This window comes from Topomyia yanbarensis, chromosome 2 (genome assembly GCF_030247195.1).
Source record: "Topomyia yanbarensis strain Yona2022 chromosome 2, ASM3024719v1, whole genome shotgun sequence".
In the NCBI taxonomy this organism is placed as follows: Eukaryota; Metazoa; Arthropoda; class Insecta; order Diptera; family Culicidae; genus Topomyia; species Topomyia yanbarensis.
The window spans coordinates 14,955,755-14,974,931 of NC_080671.1; the positions used below are offsets into that span (position 1 = coordinate 14,955,755).

A 19,177-nucleotide genomic window follows, 5' to 3' on the forward strand; every position below is an offset into this window, starting at 1 on the left:
GCAACCAGCGTTTCTGTGATGGCCGTCGCTTGTTCCGATGTTGAATTTTCAGGCAGGTAGAACTTTTAATCGTAATCGAAAATCCACTGGAGATGAGGGAGATTGTAATCACCTACAACAAGTACATTGTCGCTATTTCATGGACTTGTTGACTTTTCTCGGTGAAAATGAAAACTCCAAATTTTCCCATTACCGCGCGTAACGTTTCGGCTTACTGCTCTTCAGCCATCGTCGGACGCCTACAAACATTTATTTAGCATTAACGTTAACATCAATTTGTTCACAAAAAATTACAAAGTTAGCATTCACAAATTAAACAACAATTACAATTAACTCACATAAACTTATATCACGCATCTCCATTCACTCTCCACCGCTAGGCGGGCGATCACTCTTCGACTGTCTGCGTTCCTCGCTATTCCAACACTGTCGAAGCTTGGTGACCAGACCGTCGTATGTTGTGCAGAACATTCCACATTCTCTTTGTAGGTTCACCGTTTTTTCCTCGCCGAGAATTTTGATGTGAAACATCTCTGCAGTTAGTCTGCTCTCCTGGTTTACGATTCTTTCCAGTATCCGGGTGTTGTCGAAATCGAAGATGTGTCCTTCTTGCAATATGTGTTGGGCTAAACCAGTTCTCGCATCTTTTTTCTTTGCGTCGTTCTTGTGCTCCGCTACTCTCGTTTCCAGCCTTCTCCCCGTTTGTCCTATATACGTTTTGCCATCGCCTGTTCCACACGGAATCGAATACACCACGTTCTTCTGTTTCCCTGGTGGGATCGGGTCTTTCAGTTTGGAGAAAATTCTGTTTTTTTATTTTATCTTTTGGCTTGAAAGCAAGTTTTGTGTCGTGTATTCTCAGAATTTTCTCTAGTTTTTCACTGAGTCCCGGGACGTATGGCACAGCAACATATGCCATATCAGCAGTCGCATCTTTATTCTGCTGTAGTCCATTATAGTGTCTATGGACCCGATCTTTCAGAATTTTGCGAACAAACCAGTAGGGGTAATGGTTTATTCGCAATATCTTTTTGGCTGTTTCGATTGCCGATGGTCGGTTTTTACAGTCGGAGAGCTTAACTGCTCGATCTACGAGTGCAATTGCCGTGTTGCATTTATGCGAATAGGGACTCTCTGAATTGAAATCCAGATATCTACCATCCGCTTGTTTGGGTAGCCAAACTCTTTCGATGCGATCATGGTTTCTGGTTAGCATCATGTCAAGAAATCTCAATTTCCCGTTGTCCTCCTCTTCAATGGTGAACTGGAGTTTACTGTGGAAATTATTGAACGAGTCTAAGATTTCTTGAATGTGCTCCCTTTTGCCCACACAGAAGCAATCGTTCACGTACCGACGGTACATCATTAGAGGTATTTGTTTTCTCTCTAATGATGCTATGCACTTCTGTTCCAATCGCTCCATCACCACATTCGCAATGACTGGTGAGAGTGGAGAGCCCATAGGGACGCCGAAAGTTGGAGTTTTTTTATTTTTACCGAGAAAAGTCAACAAGTCCATGAAATAAATATGTTGCGGTGACCATAAAATCTAATATCTTATATAAGTACATTGTCGCGCCTATTAGCTTTTTCCAGAATGCTTTGGACTGCAGATGAGTGAACGTAGTACAAGTCAGAATCACTATTCGGCCTCAGATAAATGCAGCAAATATATAACGAACTCCCTGGCTGTAAACCGCGTACGACAAATTGCTCCAAACATCCAGGTATTTTTAGCACAGTCCCAGTTGGATATTTCTTTCTTACTATAAGAAAACCACCTCTGCGCCGTAGATGACTGGTGGAAGCGTTGCGATCGCATCGGTAGATTGCGTAGCTCATCATTAGCTCGGCGTTTGTACACCCAAAATCCGACGAGTATGTTTCTATTACTTTTGGGTAAGATTCTATTGCCTTTTCGGTAACAGACCACGCAATTGCGCATTGCGGTATTAAATTCATATTCCCGCAAAGATAGTAAACGGTGGAATGACGAACTTACGTTGCTGTTCATAAATGTGCATCACACAATCAAACACTTTTTCAGTGTGTGTCAACCTCGGCTCTGTTCGCATGTAGAATAATTCGGACGATTTCTATGATAGTATTACTACCGAGTCAAACCAACCGGAATCCTGGCGGATATCCAACCAAATTCAGGCTGGAATCTACCCCAATATTGACAGAAACAAGCCCGAATTACAGATTTTTTACTGGGTAGGTTGGATAGCGAAAAAACAAATTTTGACAGTTTCCGGATCCGGCCTAGTTGCCAGATCCGACACAGTTCCCGATCCGGACCAGTTCTCGGATCGAGACCAGTTCCCAAATTCGGACCTCCCGGATCCGAACCAGTACCTAGATCCAGACCAGTTCCCGGATCTGGACCAGTAAAGGGATCCGGACCAGTACCCGGATCTAGCCCATCCCCTTTTCCCCTTTCCAAGTCCGGACCTGAACTAGGCCCAGACTTGGTGCTTAGATCCAGACAAGTGTCTGGATCCGGACCCTCGGTTCAGACACGTGGATCCAAACCATAGGTCTTGCTTCCCGTAAATGACGGGAAGGACTGTTCATGTTTTGTGCAGTCGCTATCTTGCTGTTAACGTCCGTGATAGAAACAAAATTTCAATTTAACACCGGCCGAAGTACCCCACCACTATAGAGTTCTGTGCAAATGATTTCACTCGCACTACTTGGGGGTTTGTTTTCCTCCAGCTGTCATATGTAAAACTGTCAGTCAATTTAAACGTTTGAAATCGCTGGCCAAAAGTATTTATGATAGTGTTTAAGTGCTCTGTATCACGTTGAAACTTATTTCGGAGACGTACAATACCGGCTGGTATGAATCTACAATACAAATAATCTGACCGAAAAGTTATTTTCGATTTGTTTTCCTCCACCTATCAGAAATTATGACAGGTTGAGGAAAACAAATCGTTGAACACACTAATACAGTTACAGATTGTCAAGTAGGGTGATGAGCCCATTATCGCTATGTTTCTATTATCACGCTACCCATTTGAAGCCATTGGTTAGAGCAGTGTCTGCCATCTTTGTTTAACGTATTGAGTCAAATGGTAGCGCAACAATAGGGGCACTCGATTCATGTTTTCGTTGCGCTCAAACACGATAATTTCACTGTTTTCAGCGCATGTATGTTATTATCTTGGTACTTAACAACGAAGCAAAGCTATTGATGCCAATTTGTACGCATTCCATTGTTTGTAGGCCGAGTAATTAATGAATCAGTGAGGCGCCCTGCTTAGTATGGTGAAAATAGGCACTTCACCCTACTCTATTCCGAATCGTTTTTTTCTGACTGTGCTTTGAAGCTAGCCGAGTGTGAGCCGATCTTCAAATACGGAATGTGTCGTGTAGAAAAATCGAACCTCGTCTTTATCCGCATTGTGTTTACTTCGCTTGAAGCGCAATACAATGACAAGCGAAGTGCTACACACTTCCAGACAATCCAAGGCGTTAATATTTATTGAACAAGAATAGATGAAACATGAGTGCGACGCAGAGAAGATTTGAATGTGTTGGTATTGCCGTTTGGGGAATTTTTGGTTGGGACCGTTTTAGCATGAAACGTCTTGCTATTAGAGCATTTTTTCTTTTTACCGTAAAGGTATTACGGCCGAGTTTTGGGTGTATATATCACCACGTAGCCAGGTTTCGGTGAGAACAATAATGTCGTAGTCGCAACAAGTGAGGGTAACCAAGAAGGCCTGCGTTTTTGTTCTCAACGTTCTAGTAATAAACAGCCAGGAAATCAGGTGTTGTACACAACGGTGTGCTATAAACCAAGAGGTTTCAGGGAGCGGATTATCATTTAAGGCATAATATTCACCTAAGAAGAGACTTGTGAAGACCCCCTCACGTATCTTCTTCATATTTATAGTTTGCAATAAATTCTGTTTCGTTCGGAATTCTCGTTGTGGAGAAACAGTTTAATTAATCCTATATAAACCAGTATCACGCAGACAAAATGGTTAAAACTAAAACTAAAGTGTAAAAATACATTTTTAGTAATGCAAGTGGCCATTCAAAAAGTTCTTGATCGGAAAAACTGCATTTGTCGATTCTGGAACTCATTAATAGAGGCATGAAATTTCTTGAAATTTCAAATCATCTTTTTTGGTAGAATAACAATTTCAAGTATTTGGGCACATTGATCATGTAAAATGTGTTTTGGGGGTTTCAGTACAACTCAGTATCATTTGTTGCTACACAGTAATGTTGTATGGCAAAAATATCAGGTGAACTATTTTTCCAATTTAGTTATAAAATATGTGCATTTTCTATAATATTATCACAGAGCTGGTATTTTTAGCGCTTTCAAACGACATTCAGTATAGAATTTAATTAAATTGGGGTTGATGCAATTTTCAATTTTTGGCCACATATCTCCCCATAGTGCACCGCCAGTGACCTGCTTCGTTATGTGTATCATCAATGTCATACCTGCTTTCGTCGGAAGCTAGTTCTCGTCCAGCAAACTACCGCAGATCTCTTAAGCTCCCGATCGCTTCCAGTTTCCGAAGCCACTTATTATCTTCGTGACGTTTTGTTTCGCGGCGTGATAAAGTTCGCGAACTACACTCGGACACTATCCCGAATTTCAAAGGAGCTGCGAACGAATTGAACCCTCTGTATTGTAAACCACCAAGGGTAACCGCAAACTTAGTTTTGACTGCGGTGTCAATGAAGATATCCTATGGAAATTCATACCACTGAGCGTCTTTCACTTTTCGCATAAGTGACTTAATTCTCGGCGTATTGGACAGATGTCAAGCGATCCTCATCCAGGGAAATGATAGGCTTAAAAGATTAAAGTATTATTACTAACTCCTAGCATTTTGAGTGGGGATATTCGCAGAATTCATCTGCATTTACCCCATGCAGTTCAGATACTGTAGGCGAACGAATTCAATTTGTTTTTGCGGTTGTGATATGAGGAATGCATTCACCATCCGCTTCCGCACCGCGACAAACCCCATCGCACATATTTATATAAAAGTAAACCACTATTTATTCATACTCAATGAATCCATTGAATATTCTCATTGATATGTTGAAACGTACTCATCGCACCCGCAATTCTCTTGAATGAGTATTTTTGCGAATCTGCCGAACGTTGCACTTTCGTAATAATGTAATATGCATGAACAGAAGAGCTTTCCTAATTTGAGTGACCCTTGAATTCGGACCGGAGGGAACGGTTTTCTAAAGATAACAGTTACTTTTGTTTACATTTCATCGTACTTTCGTTTCTCGCTACAACAAACCAACACTGAGCAAAGTAGTAAACTTTCCATGATAAATACGACCAAATGGATTACTGTCATTCTTTGAGGTCGGCACATCTCCCAAATAAACTGTGTCTCTTACCTAGCGTAGCCTCCTGTAGATTCCCAGTCGGTAGCATGCTCACCGTTTATCTCATTCTCTGACAACAGGTGTCTCCAAATGAAAAATACATGAACTTGTTCCATTCATCCTCCGGGGGAAAAAGGACCACGGGACAAATGATGAATACTTTATTATCCCCCCGGTTCTAGATTTGACAACATGTTTAGTCAGTATATCTCACAGATAACGATACATACTCCGGTGATTTTGAAGCGAGGATACTAAATTTTTACGACGAGCACGTTTCGAATAGTTTCGTGGCTGGTGATAAACGAAAGCTATTGAAAATGTGTATCGATAAAAGGGATGAATTTTATACTGATATAGGTAAAATATGAGCCATTAACCGAGCAAAATTTTACTGACATGTAACAAGCGAAAATTCATCAGCTAGTTAGGCAACGAAAGCTTTTGAAGTTATGTAACAAAAGAAGGGGCTGTGCTTAAAATATGAGCCATTAACAGAGTAAAATTTTAGTGACCCAGAACTAGCCGAACAAAGGGAAAACCCTGCTGGTGGAATTTAATATAACCAAACTCACCTAATGCCACCCACGTTGAGGATGATCCGGTTTTCTCCGTCCATCGCGGTCTGCTGCTGCTTCTGCTGCTGATGATGATGCTTGTCCTGCTTAGGTCCAGCGTTAAATCATTTTCATAATTCATGACAGTCCATTTGTTTTCTCGGCAGAGGGTGACTCTTTTCTCTTAGCTAGATTACACTCACTCACACTGGGTCACTGGTTTTAGCTTAACGCAGATGGTAGATGTGTAATTTCCCTTTGCATTGTTCGTTTTTTCCCGTACTGTTATCGTAGCTAATCAGCAATGATGGTTGTTGCGGGCAGTTAGGGATTATCAATAATTTAGACTTTTTTTTAGCGGTCAGTGGACTAGATAAAGTGGTAGTTCATGTTTTACGTCAAGGAAAGAATATAAATAATTAGATGAAGTGGAATTGTTAAAGAATTACTTCTAGCAAACTTATTAAAATGGTCTTAAGTGCGGAAAAGTATGGTATCGACTAGTATATTATGCAAAAATTAAAAAAGATAATACCTTAAGAAAAGGTAAACAGAGAAAGGCTCTCATATGGGCATAGGACCATTTGAATAGGTTTGCTAGATTTATCTAGTTTACCGTATGCTTAAAAAAAACTCCACCACTGGAAGATTAAATATCAATATTTGAAGCATTTAAAACCTAATTTTAACATATTAGTTGTTCAGGATTGAAGTCTAAATCTTAGTAATCGATGAATCAAAACGGGTTATTTGGACAATTAGTGATCACTTGTTATAATTCGAATCTCTATTTCAAAGCAGGAAAACATTGAACAAACTGTTTAATGCACTTTACCAAGGTCCATCATACAAACAGACCATAATTGACGCGCAATCCACAGTCGAAGTTGATCACTGTTCCCGCCAACAAATTTACTGAATTCAAACTTGATTCCACAGTTCATGCACTTCGTCGAAAATTGCAATCAAATTTGCATCACTTCCCGTTGCATTATTCTACTGCCTAACGAACCGCACTTCGTTCTAGCTCGAGGAATCCGCCGCCACCGTTCTGCGTTTTGCGGTAGATTTCTTCGGTATGAAAATATCGGGAAGAAATTTCCATCCGCGCGCTACAAATCAAACATTCGCATAGCAGGCGATGATGACGTTGGTGTTGGCTGACAATGGCTTCTGGTTTCTACCGTCATCGGGAGTATTTGCATCGGGGATTGTGCACTGCACAGACACAATTCCCGGCCACCCTTCTGCTGCTGAGCACCAAAAGCCGTAGTTTATGCGATTGTTGCTTTATTTATTTATTTATTTATGTATTCATTTTGTCGAGTGAATTTTTCATGATTTTTTATCGTTTTACAATGTTTGGCCGGAAAATGCTGGTTTATTTGCAAGGTGGAAACGATGAATTCGCCAACGTTTCCCACGCGGCGTTTGTGTGTGTTCCTGTGTGTGGTCCTGATTGCCGCCAAAGTGAAGCTTTTTCCGAGTGGTTTCAGCCGATCTGCGAGAAATAGAAAAGATGGAAATTGGAAAAAAAGTCATGTCAGTTGGGAATGGAAACAACTTGAAATGATTTACATCAATCAACTGGAGGATAGAAACGGTTTGTTCGTAGCGAAAATGATCGTAATGTAATTTGATTAGTTTAATGATGCCAAATTGGTTGGTGGATTTGTTGGCGAAAAACAAATCAACTGATTGCCTTATGATTTTTATACGATCCGCAAAAGGGAAAACTGAATTGTAACAGCAATTGTCATTCATCCGGACAGTCCCTGACGGAAACAAGAAATTTCTGGGAATTAAATTTAGAGAACTTTGCCTTTCTCGTATAGAAAATTTATACAATCACTCGGAAGTTTAACCGAAGCCCGCATGGCCGCATCTCATACTACTCGTCTCAGTTCGTCGAAATTGTCAATGCGTCTGTATCAGGAATGCCACACTGAAATCTGTGCTTTGATTATAAAAATCTTTTTAAAATCTATGGTGCTTAAAACAGAAGAAAACTCTCTGAATATCTGTGCGATATTCTATGAAATCTATGAAAAATCGGAATATTTCGAAAAATCTGTGGAAATCTGTTTAACTTTTCATAAAAATCCCAAAATTTGTCATCTGTGAAAAAGAAACTGTGACGAAAAATTGTTCAAATTATCTGTGACATTACAGAAAAATCTGTGAATGTGGCAACCCTGGTCTGTGTCTGCATGAATTGTTTTGGTGTGCCGAAAAAATGTTCCAAAACACCCTAAGCAGAAAAAAATATACAAAAACCAACAACTCAGTGAACAAATTTGGGCTAGACTGAGTAGAGCATTAGTGCTCTTTCCTACTTCAATTGCAGCGGCAAACTTCAGACTGTCTAATTTACTGAGCCCTTCGGTTCCTTTATATCATTTAGCACCACTTCCTCGATGAGCCATTCAAATCCCCACTTGATGGACCTAGCCTACTTCGACGGAAAATTCTTCGGCAAGAACCGAAACCGAGCCAACCAACCAGGTATCGAGGTCAGTTCGGCGATTCTGGTAGAGCAGGGCATCCGGTTCGCTGGTACCCCGACGATCCGCGACTGATGGTGTCTCGTCGCAGTCCACTCGGTCTAGTTCCCGGTGGTGAACATAGCTTACGCCGACGTAGAGTTCTCCGGCGAAAGAAGTTCTCCCGATACATCACCCAGTAGAAAATCATTCAATATCGGTGTTAACCTTCCGGCAGACACGCTAGTGCACAGAGTGAACACCACTCAGATAAACAAGCGAAAGCGTCTTTGATCACCAGCGCCTACTCGTTCAGTGAGCCATACGCGCGACTTTAAAACGGCCAGACATAGAGCTTTCAACAGGGTATAATTTCTAAACGGGTGATTATGGACAACCCATTTTAACTTCGTTTTGCAGGTGAAGCCCATTCCTATTAGAATAATTGATAGTATAATTACATTTTTTTCCGATAGCAAAGTTACACGGGTTCGAAAACAGGATAAAATAAAATCAAAATCAGCCATAAGTCTTTACACAGCATTCACAGCTATTTAGTATCTTCGAATAAGTTGTGTGTTTTGTAATGATAAAAAATACCTTCATACATTTGGGTTAATGGGAAAAATCATAAACAAAAAAGCCACAACCCATTGCAAAAATAAGAATTGAAGGAGTTCATCATAGAAAACATCTCATAACTCAATTACTGCGAGTGACAGAGACAACATGTCTTCTGCAAAATTTATAAAAATACTGTCCTCTACAACTTTGTCGAAGACTACCAAGTGCTATTTCTTTCGGTTCAAAAGTAAAATTTTTTACAGCCTACTATGATCAACTTTTTTCAAAAATAATATTTCCAAAAGATGGCGCTTTTTACACACACAAACACTGTAGAATATGTGAAATCGCTAATATGAACAGTTTTGACTCCAATGAATTAAGTACCTCAAAACGCTGTTTTGAGCAACTGTGCGAGCGGTAGATTTATCCCGATACCGATGTTCATTTCTGTGAACCATTTAGCTCCCCGCTTCGTCCCGATATATTCGATCTAGTCCCCGGCTGTGAACATAGTCTACTGTACGGGCTAGTCAGTATGTGCACAGGTTCATCCAGTACCTCTGGATGGAGTGTGGCTTCCGGTTCCCTGGCGCCCCAACAACCCATTGCTAGCTATTCGACACGGTCTACTCGGTCTAATCATCAGCGATGGATCTAGCCTACCCACGAACTACCCGGTAGGGTGTCGTAGTCGGTCCAGCGACTCCGGTGAAGACTGACGTCCGGTTCGCAGGCGACCCGACGACTCGTATTCCGGAGCTATGTCGTATATTACTCCACTGATCCCCAGCGTTGGACCAAGTCTACACCGATGGGGAGTCCCCCGAAGCATCCGTGATCGGACAAAAACTGCGTCAAATGGAAGTTCATCTCTCCATGGTTCCTATGCACTCGAACAAACACATTTTGGATGAATCGAAGGGTCTATCTTCCTTTTTCCGCGTTGTCCCACTCCTGCTGCCACGTAGCCAACGAATCCGCTGGAACCAGTTTCCTTGTATTACGTGCATTTCTCCGCTGGAAGAATTCCACGTCCTCAGCTAGAGTGTTTCAGAAGGGAATCATCCCGGCAATTACGTATACCACCTCCGACGATATTTTTCTGTGCGCACTCGCGACACGAATAGCCATTAGGCGGAACGTGCTTGTCAACCTCGACCGGTTCCGCTTTGAGTTCAGTGCAGCAGCCCAGGCCGGTACGCCATACCTCAGTATTGAGGATGAAACTATCTCGGTCTTGTGGCGAGCCAGCTGGAACATGACGTCAGCTATTCAGGCTTCCAAGATGGCTATTGTCTCTGCCGTCAACATCTTCACCACCAGTTATCGTCTGTTATCGTCAAGACAACATCATCTGTAAAGCCGACGATCTTAACTCCACTTGGCCGTTCCAGTGTTAAGACTTCGTTGTACATTATATTTCAGAGCGTTGGGCCGAGTTTGGAGCCCCGAGGTACTTCCGCCGTGAACCTAATCGACATCTTCACCACGTTCGTTTCTGTTCTGGAAGTAGCTTTTCAGAACATTGCACAGATAGTCTCCAACCCGCATTCTGTGCAGCGCTACGGCGATCGCTCCCCAGCTAGCACTGTTGAACGCGTTCTTCACGTCTATGATTACGAGAGCACAGTAGGGATTACCTCTTCTCTTTTACTTCAATGCTTTCTCTGCTTATCGCTTTCAGCGTAAGTCGTCAGCCTGTTGAGGATGGCTCTTTCCAGGAGCCTACCGAAAGTATCCAGCAGGCATATAGGCCAATACGATGCTGGATCTCCTGGCGATTTCCCACGTTTTGGCAACAACGCCAGCTTCCGGATCTCTCATCTATCCGGGAAGTAGCCATCGTCCGGGCATTTTAGTAGGACTATCCTGAACTTGTCCGGAAACGCCAGGATCGCAGTCTTCAGTGCCACGTTGGGGATACCATCCGGTCCGGTAGCTTTCTTCGCTTTCAGCCCTTTTGTCACTATAGGGAGCTCGTTGTTGGAAACTCGATTGTCACCAGCATTTCCACCATCTGCATCAACGTACAGTGTAGGCGGCCATGCGGTTGGGTCGTGCTTCAGGAAAAGACCCTCGACAATAATTTTGAGTTTGTCGGCACACATTTCGACTGGTGTCATTGGACCCTGGATCCTGGCCATTACAACACGGTAAGCATTGCCCCAGGGGTTAGCGTCTACTTATCTGCACAGCTCCTTGTAGCAGATGAACTTGCTTAGCGCTATCCCGCGTTTAAAAGCAGCCCTGTCCGCCCGTAATGTTACCTTACACTCTTCTCTAACTGCCTCACATATTGCTCTCTGGACGCGTCTTCTGGCTTTAGGCAGACAACCCGGAGGATGCTGAGCCTATCGCTCCACCAGTACGCCGGTAGTTCCTCGGCCTAATTTTCCTCGACATTGTTACGTCACACGCCCTCGCTAATGTTACCGACAGCTCATCAGCACTCGGAATTGGAGTGACGTTGTCAGCACGAAGTGCTTTCACAAAAAGGTTCTTGTCGAAATCTTTTATTTCCACTTCCGCTCGCCGGTCCTCACTCTCGGCGTTACCGTACAATTTCGCCGACTAATGGTGTAGTGGATCGCTTGGTGGACTCTATGTGTGTACTGCTCACTAACTCGCCAATTCATGTTATCCATCAGCGAAGGGCTGCAGAATGTTATGTCGATGATAGATTCCTGGCCGTCTTTAAGGAATATGCTAGCGCTACCTTCGTTGCACAGCTTTACGTCCAGCTTCGCCAGTGCTTCCAATAGGCTGTATCCTCTTGCGCTGGTCAGCCTGCTACCTCACTCCACGGCCCAAGCGTTAGAATCTCCTCCTATAATAATCACCCGACTAACGAGTCGGTTAATGAGTCCAGCTTCCGGTTGTACTGCTCTGGGGTGACATTACGCATCTCGAAACAAAAGGTTAATTGTATGCAAGGTTATATGAAAAAGTCGATGTGAAATGGTTCCTTAAAGTCGCCCCTGGTGTCCACCATGGAGGAGCATAACAGCTACACACGAATTCGTAATTGATCCTGGCGATCATGAAACCTTCATGTGTACTATCCACCACCTCTTGAACAGGAAAACCGCCCATCACTTGGATTGCTGCCATCCTTGCACTATCCACCACCCAGTTACCGTTATCGGGAGGAACACGATACGGCTCTGCAATAATTGCAACGTTGCACTCCATTTCTGCTGTTGACTGCCACAACAGTTGCTGTGCAATGTCACAATGATTGAGATTAAGCTGGGTTATCTCCATCATCATTGGCCCGTCTTTTTGTACTCTGGGCATAAGAAGCCTCCCGTCATGTGGCCTTCTCCGCCCTCATCTGTACAGAGCAAGCGCTTCGGTTGCTTTGTGCAGTCTCTAGTAATCTGTCCATTCTCCCCACTTTTTCTGCACAGATCAGATCTGTCCGCGCCTCTGCAGTTTGTTGCCTGATGACCGAAACACATGCACCTGAAACATCTCTCCATTTCTTTAGTGGCTCTAGGGATCAATCGCAACGAGCACACCAACCATCCGATTTTGATCTTGCCGATCGACATCAACTTGATGGCTGCGGTTGGCGAAAAGCGTATCACTGCTGTCTGTGTGCCACTGTACGTCTTCTTCAACCTAATAGACATCTGCGCTTTCTTCAGGTTGCATTGATCTATTAGCGCGCTTCTCACTTCCGTTTCGGTTGTGATCTCGTCCAGATTCCTGCACTTGATCACTACTTCCTGAACTAGAGCTCTCACATTCGCTTCTCTTTCCACCGCTTCTGCCACAAGTTCCCGATAGGCCGAGGTCTTGATCAATAGATCTTTCTTCAACTCGAATAGCATTTCGCCTTTCTGAGTACGCCTGGTTCTTATAACGTTCTTCCCTAGCTCCTTCAACTTGGGATTCTCTCTCATCCTTTTGAGGATCACAGCGTACGGCATGCCGTTGTTTGCTTTGACGACTAGAACCGAAGGTCTTCTTTCATATTTTTCTTCTTTTCCTCCATTTCTTTCTGTTTTTTTCATTTTCTCTTCTGCAGTTTCAGCGGCTCGCCGTTCACTCTGCGTTTGTCGGCTGTTTCGCAGTTCTTCACCGACCTATTTTGGCTCCTATAGTTCCTCCTCCTCTTTCGGTGTTTCCCTTACTCTTTTCACAGAACGACAATACCAGTCACCCTTCGGCGTCTCATAGGCTTCTGCTTTCGCCATATCCGTGGTCTTCAGCGTCTTTTCGGCGTTTTCAGCTCGCTCTAGTAACATCATCTGTTCGCATTCGGCTACTGCTACGGTGGATTTGATGCTAATCACTAGATCCTTGATTTGTCCGTTTACGTTGCCCCTCCTTGTCACGAATTCGTAGTTTTTCGATTTTTTGCCTCAACTACGTCAGTTTAGGTAACCCAGACTGATGAACTTCTTCGGTATAGCTTGGTTTAGGCATGCGCACCTGAAATCCTAGCTTTCCTTGACATCCAGTTGTTTTGTCGCCTCTCGTGCTCGGTATGGCCTCTCTAGGCTGCTCTCTGCTGCTACTGCGGTTGCACTTGCTGTTGCACTTGTTCGTTATGCTGGGTCGGCGACCTCGCTAGTCCACCATTGGCTAACGGGCAGAGTTAAAAATAATCGAAGCTCTTTTTTGGCAGCTGAAAATGAACCTGTTGCGACTCGTGATGAATATAAAAAAAATATTCAGAGTCCATGTTATTCATTCAATCGAATATCATGAAATAATATGCATTTCACTAAATGTCTGAGTAAATGTTATCAAAAGTTGGTAAATCATATAAAACAATATTTATCATCACTTTCTTTATGTCAAGGCCTACTTTGATGCGATTGATTCGTTCTTGCATGTTTGCTTTGTGCAATATTCGGAGACGAATGAAAACCTGCATTGAATTAGGTTCTTTACTGGCACAGAACCTCACTTTTCTTGACGGTTCGCTTGTACTGTTTACATGGACATAGAAAAAATTGTGGACGACTAGATTCGCTCGAAGAAAATCGTAAAGAATTTTTCTAAGTCTATGTAAACAGTATAAAGCGAACTGTAAGAAATTGCAGGTGGATACTATTTACACCGATCTAAAGGCAGCTTTTGATAGAGTTAATCATGAGATACTGATAACAAAGCTTGATAAGCTAGGGTGTTCTACTAGATTCTGCCATTGGCTTCGATCCTACCTTGTGCACCGTGAATGCGTTGTTCAAATTGGCGATATTGTTTCAGAATCTTTTTTCAACACTTCCGGAGTTCCTCAAGGTAGTACGCTAGGTCCACTACTTTTTTCACTGTTCGTGAACGATGCGGTTTTCGTTCTAAGCCGTGGAGGAAAGCTGTTTTTTGCCGACGACTTAAATTTTTTTTCTTGTTATACGGAATGAAGCCGATTGCCGTGAGCTACAGCATCTTATTGACACCTTTTATAGCTGGTGTGTAAGAAACATGATGGTCCTTAGCGTTGCAAAATGTTTTGTCATCAGCTATTATCGAACGAGAAATATGGTTACCTTCAACTATAACATCGCAGGAACTCTACTACAACGCGTTGACCACGTGAAGGATCTAGGAGTCATTCTTGATGATAAGCTAACGTATACTCATCATGTCTCAGCGACCATCGACAGAGCCAATCGTTTGCTGGGATTTATTTTCAAAATATCCAACGAATTTCGGCATCCTCTATGCTTCAAGGCTCTTTATTGCTCATTGGTGCGCCCGCAGTTGGAATTTGCAAACGTCGTTTGGTGCCCGTATCAAGCTACGTGGAGCCTTAGGATCGAAGCAGCCCAGCGTAAATTCATACGATATGCGTTACGTGAATTGCCGTGGAACGATCCATTAAACCTGCCACCGTACGAGGACCGTTGTCGTCTTTTAGGACTTAAAACTTTAACACGCCGGAGACATGCAGCGCAAGCTACCTTCGTGTCAAAGATTCTGCTGGCTGAATATGATGATCCGGAGCTACTAGCACAAATCAACCTCTACACGCCTACCCGTTCTCTTCGCCCTCGAGCCCTGCTGCATTCTGAAATGCGCAGCACTAACTACGCTGCCAATAGTCCAATTTTAGCAATGAGTCGTCTCTTCAATGAGTTTGCTGAAATTTTTGACTTCGTCATGAACTCTTCGCAGTTTCGTCGTCGTGTATTGTCACTATTTTAATTATGTTTAGTTTACCTTAGTTTAGTATAGTTCATTAAGACAAATTGTCAGTTGGACTTTTTTTATACAAATACAAATACAAATGCAAATAAAACCTTAGGGACCATTCATAAATTACGTAACGCTTTTAACGGGGAGGAGGTATAACAAAATGTGGGGAAGGCGGAGTAAGCTAGAACGTTACGCAATTTGTTTTACTAAAGAAAACAATTTTTTAACGAATTTGTTACATAATAGGGGAGAAAGGGTTAAAAAAATTGGGACCATTTATTACATGGGGGAATGGGAGAGTCAACTTTGGGCTATTTTTGCGTTATATAATTTATTAATGGTTTCTTAGCGGAAGCGGCGCCGACTCGCTTCGACGGAGCTGCTTTTGGATTTATATAGGTTTTTCTAGAGGTTTAGCAGAACCCGACATTGCCTTGCCCCACCATATACTAGCAAGACTCTTCAACTCTCAGTAGGTCTGGGGGGGGGGGGGGGTCGTTAAACCCCACAACTTCTGTCCTGCAGTCCCTGTTGCCCTTTGAATTCCTGTGTGTCGCTTTTTTCTCAGAGAGGGTCAGTATAAACAATATTATATTCAAATGAAATATGTAACATCGCCAGAAGCTCCTATTGAAATTTATTGGGATCGAAGCTCGGGTTCCCGAATTACGGGTTGGAGAGTGCAGTCACACATTAAATTCCATTAGAAACCGGTACCACCTTGCACCTTGCTAACTAAAACTTCTTTAACCCTCGGGAAGTCGCGAAAATGGCTCACGAGCTGGTGTGCTAAGAAGATTTCGCTAGATTGTCAGAGCAGCGTGCAATCCGTGCACTAGCGCGACTTCCATAAGTTTAACGATTTTGGCCACCTAAGATGGAATGGGAAGCTTTGAGGAAGTGACAAATCCTCGAAATTAAATACACATCTCTTTCTCCGGGATGGCTGATTCGATTTCCACTTAATCTCTAGTAGAAGCCATAGAACCCTTGTTGTCTGTTGTGTTTTCAGCTTTGGTCACCGTTCGATTCGGTTTACAGATTCAAGTTGATGTTGTTCAGTGAAAAATTACAGAAAAACCTGTTTTAATCCACCTAGCGGTGCAATTGTGCCTTTCTCATTTCTCTAAACTATAGCACGGAGGCTTTTTATGTTCAACATAGTTGTGGAAATGTCCATTACATTCTTAGTACACTTTGCATTTATACACAATGGCTTGCCAGCCACGAACTTGATGAGCTACGTGTCGACGGTGAAACACTTGCAACAAAAACATATCGTACTTCATTAGCCTAATCAGTATTAGATCAATGTTATCTGCTTGCTAACTTTTATCATGCGGGGGTGGGTATGTGAGGAGGGCGAAAGTTCCATGAACGAATGACTCCCCAGCTTAAATTGGTATGCTTTGTAATATAGTGGTGGTTTAAAGAAGATGGGGTTGAAGGGGAGGGGTATGAGGGCTGAGGGGTGGTTTAAGGAGATTTTTAAGGGAGGGGAGTGAACGGTAGAGGGGGGGTGTAACCCCTCTCCTTAAACCATTAACTACGCCCCTGTTAAAACCCAGAAACCTTATGCGAGTAAAAAAAAAAATTTGGCCCTCCGGGATTAGGTTGACGTTTTTCAGAGTGATTGCATAACCTTTCAATATGAGAAAGGCAAAAATGTGCCAAAATCCAAAAAAGTGAATAGTCGTCAATTTTTTTTTCGAGTTTGCATCAAATCTCGACGTTTCATGCACCTTGAAGACATTTAGCATCAAAAATAAAAATTCTATTTTTAATTTTTCCTATAGTTTATATGAGAAATTTCTGTGTGGCCGCACTCTTAAACCCGTAATTTCGGAACCAGAATTCCGATCGATCCAAAATTCAATAGCAGCCGATGGGAAGGTTGCCCCTTTCATTTGAGACTAAGTTTGGGCAAATCGGTCCAGCCATCTCTGAGAAAAATGGGTGAATTAATTTGACACATACGCACATACATACACACACATACACACACAGACACACACACATACACACACATACACACATACACACACATACAGACTTTCCGATCTCAACGAACTGGTTTTTGACGTTTTTCAGAGTGATTGCATAACCTTTCTATATGAGAAAGGCAAAAACTATGCTATATTTCTCTTTAGTGGAGAACAATTTTGGTAAAAACTGTTCTCTCCATTAAGAAAACAAAATGCTCAAAACCATATTTGAGCGTGTGCTCTTCACGCTCTAAGATGGTTTTGAGCATTAACTAAGTTAATTATGGAATTTGGATTTCGACTTCGTCTCATCAGTATCCGACACTAACTTAGCGTTCGGACTAAGCTAGCGCCGGATTGACGCTAGCTCCAAAAAACGGAAACACCATTTATGTTCTTGAGCAAACCCCTAGTCAAGCATGATATCCCGTAAGAGAAGAAACTAAGATCACTAATTTAGTGTCAGATTCTGATGAAACGAAGTCGAAACGCCAAAATTCCATAACTAATTTAATATATGTTTTGTGCTCTTCACGCGCAAGATGCTTTTGAACAATTGTCTCATTATTGGAGAAAACATAGTTTCTACCATAATTTTTCTCCACTAATGAGAATTAAAGCATAGTATTAGAACTATAGTTATAGCACTGAATAACATCAACTTAAATCTGTAACCAGCATCGAACGGTAACCAAAGCTGGAAACACAACAGATGCACTATGTTATCTTGCATTAGTTTGCTATGCCAAACCAAATGTTTCGATTTCATTAGTTCTCATTAGCTTAAAATGAGATGCTTTTCTTGAGGGACATCACGCTTGACTAGAAATTTGCGCTCCATTTTTGGAGCAAGCGTCAATCCGGCGCTAGCTTAGTCTGATCACTAAGTTAGTATCGGATTCTGATGGGACGAAACGGGGCCGGCGTTACGCTTTTAGCCAGAGTGGGTAGTAAGATAAGCATAGGGTGGAGGTCTATTACTAAAGATTTGCAGCCTTTTCATATGCTTGCAAAACAATTCGCTATTTACGAGGATTTCACAGTTCTCGTGCACAATGAAATCCTCGTACATAAAAAATTGTAACGTGCGCGTTAAAGGGTGCACGAAATCAATTGGCATCGCAAGAAAACGTACGTCAAAATTCACCATCGCTTTGAAACTTTCAAAGGATAAAAAAGCATATTGCTGATTTTACCGTGCTTGTTCATTCAGTTTTATAGCAATACCATACCTTCTTGTATAACTTGTTTTTGTGTAAAAATCCATTTTTCCTGATTTCTGCTTTCCCTGGAATGCTTCTGGAAGGCCTGCATCATGATGGTCCAGTATTTTTCAATTAGCAAAAAATCCGGTGTATTCGAGGGATTAAGGTCCTTTATCACGAAATTGACCTCCTTAGCCTTGCTCCACTCAAGAACATCTTTCGAGCAATGGCACAAGGTGAAATTCCGCCAGAAAAGCGTAGAGCTGTTGTAAGATCTCAGAAGTGAAAGTAAAATGCAGTTTTGATGCAATTTGATTCCGTACATCCTTTGGTAACTCTCAACATGCCTTATCGTTGCAAGCTTATTCCAGGAAAAAGCTTTTGTGGAAAATTAACTTCCTTACTGTAATATGTGTTGCAGAAAGAACGACATTTTATTGTTGCATGATTTTTTTTTTCAAAAGTAGGAGCTCTCCCGTAACGGAACCTAAGTTATCAAGTTTCATGAAACTCTTCTGTATACACGAAAACGTCTTCGAAATCTAGTACACGCTTTGAACGTGGTAAACGTGACTGCTTCTCGTTTCAGTGAGTCCACCCAACAAGTAATTAGGTTGGATAACGGTTTTAGCAGCTCTGGTTCAACTTATTTCCTCGTGATAGAGGCTTGTTCAGCTTTCGTTGCTTGTTGGTCGGGTTTTATCTCGGGCCGCAATTTTCTGAGGTGAAAAATGTATGCTCACGTCAGCCGCTGGTCTTGGCCTTGCTGTTGATAGACCGATTTTTGGGCACAGTTGGTGGCTTCGGTGATAGGCACTCAGTGCGAATGGATTATGGACAACTAA

General features: G+C 42.4%; 1 protein-coding gene across 4 annotated transcripts in view; it reads right to left on the reverse strand.

Moving 5' to 3' along the window:
- The window catches only part of LOC131681288 (potassium voltage-gated channel protein Shaw-like), a 232,776-nt gene that overhangs the window by 93,733 nt on the left and 119,866 nt on the right, over positions 1 to 19,177 (reverse strand). Inside the window, exons 2-3 of one of the 4 annotated variants that reach the window (XM_058962016.1) lie at positions 6,798 to 7,440; positions 5,958 to 6,308 (exon numbers count right to left, since the gene is read on the reverse strand). In XM_058962016.1, coding sequence (XP_058817999.1) covers positions 5,958 to 6,001 — 44 coding nt within the window. In that variant the 5' untranslated portion in view covers positions 6,002 to 6,308; positions 6,798 to 7,440. Of the gene's footprint in view, positions 1 to 5,957; positions 6,309 to 6,555; positions 7,441 to 19,177 lie in introns of all 4 variants that reach the window. The other 3 variants (XM_058962017.1, XM_058962018.1, XM_058962015.1) reach the window with 3 other exon arrangements.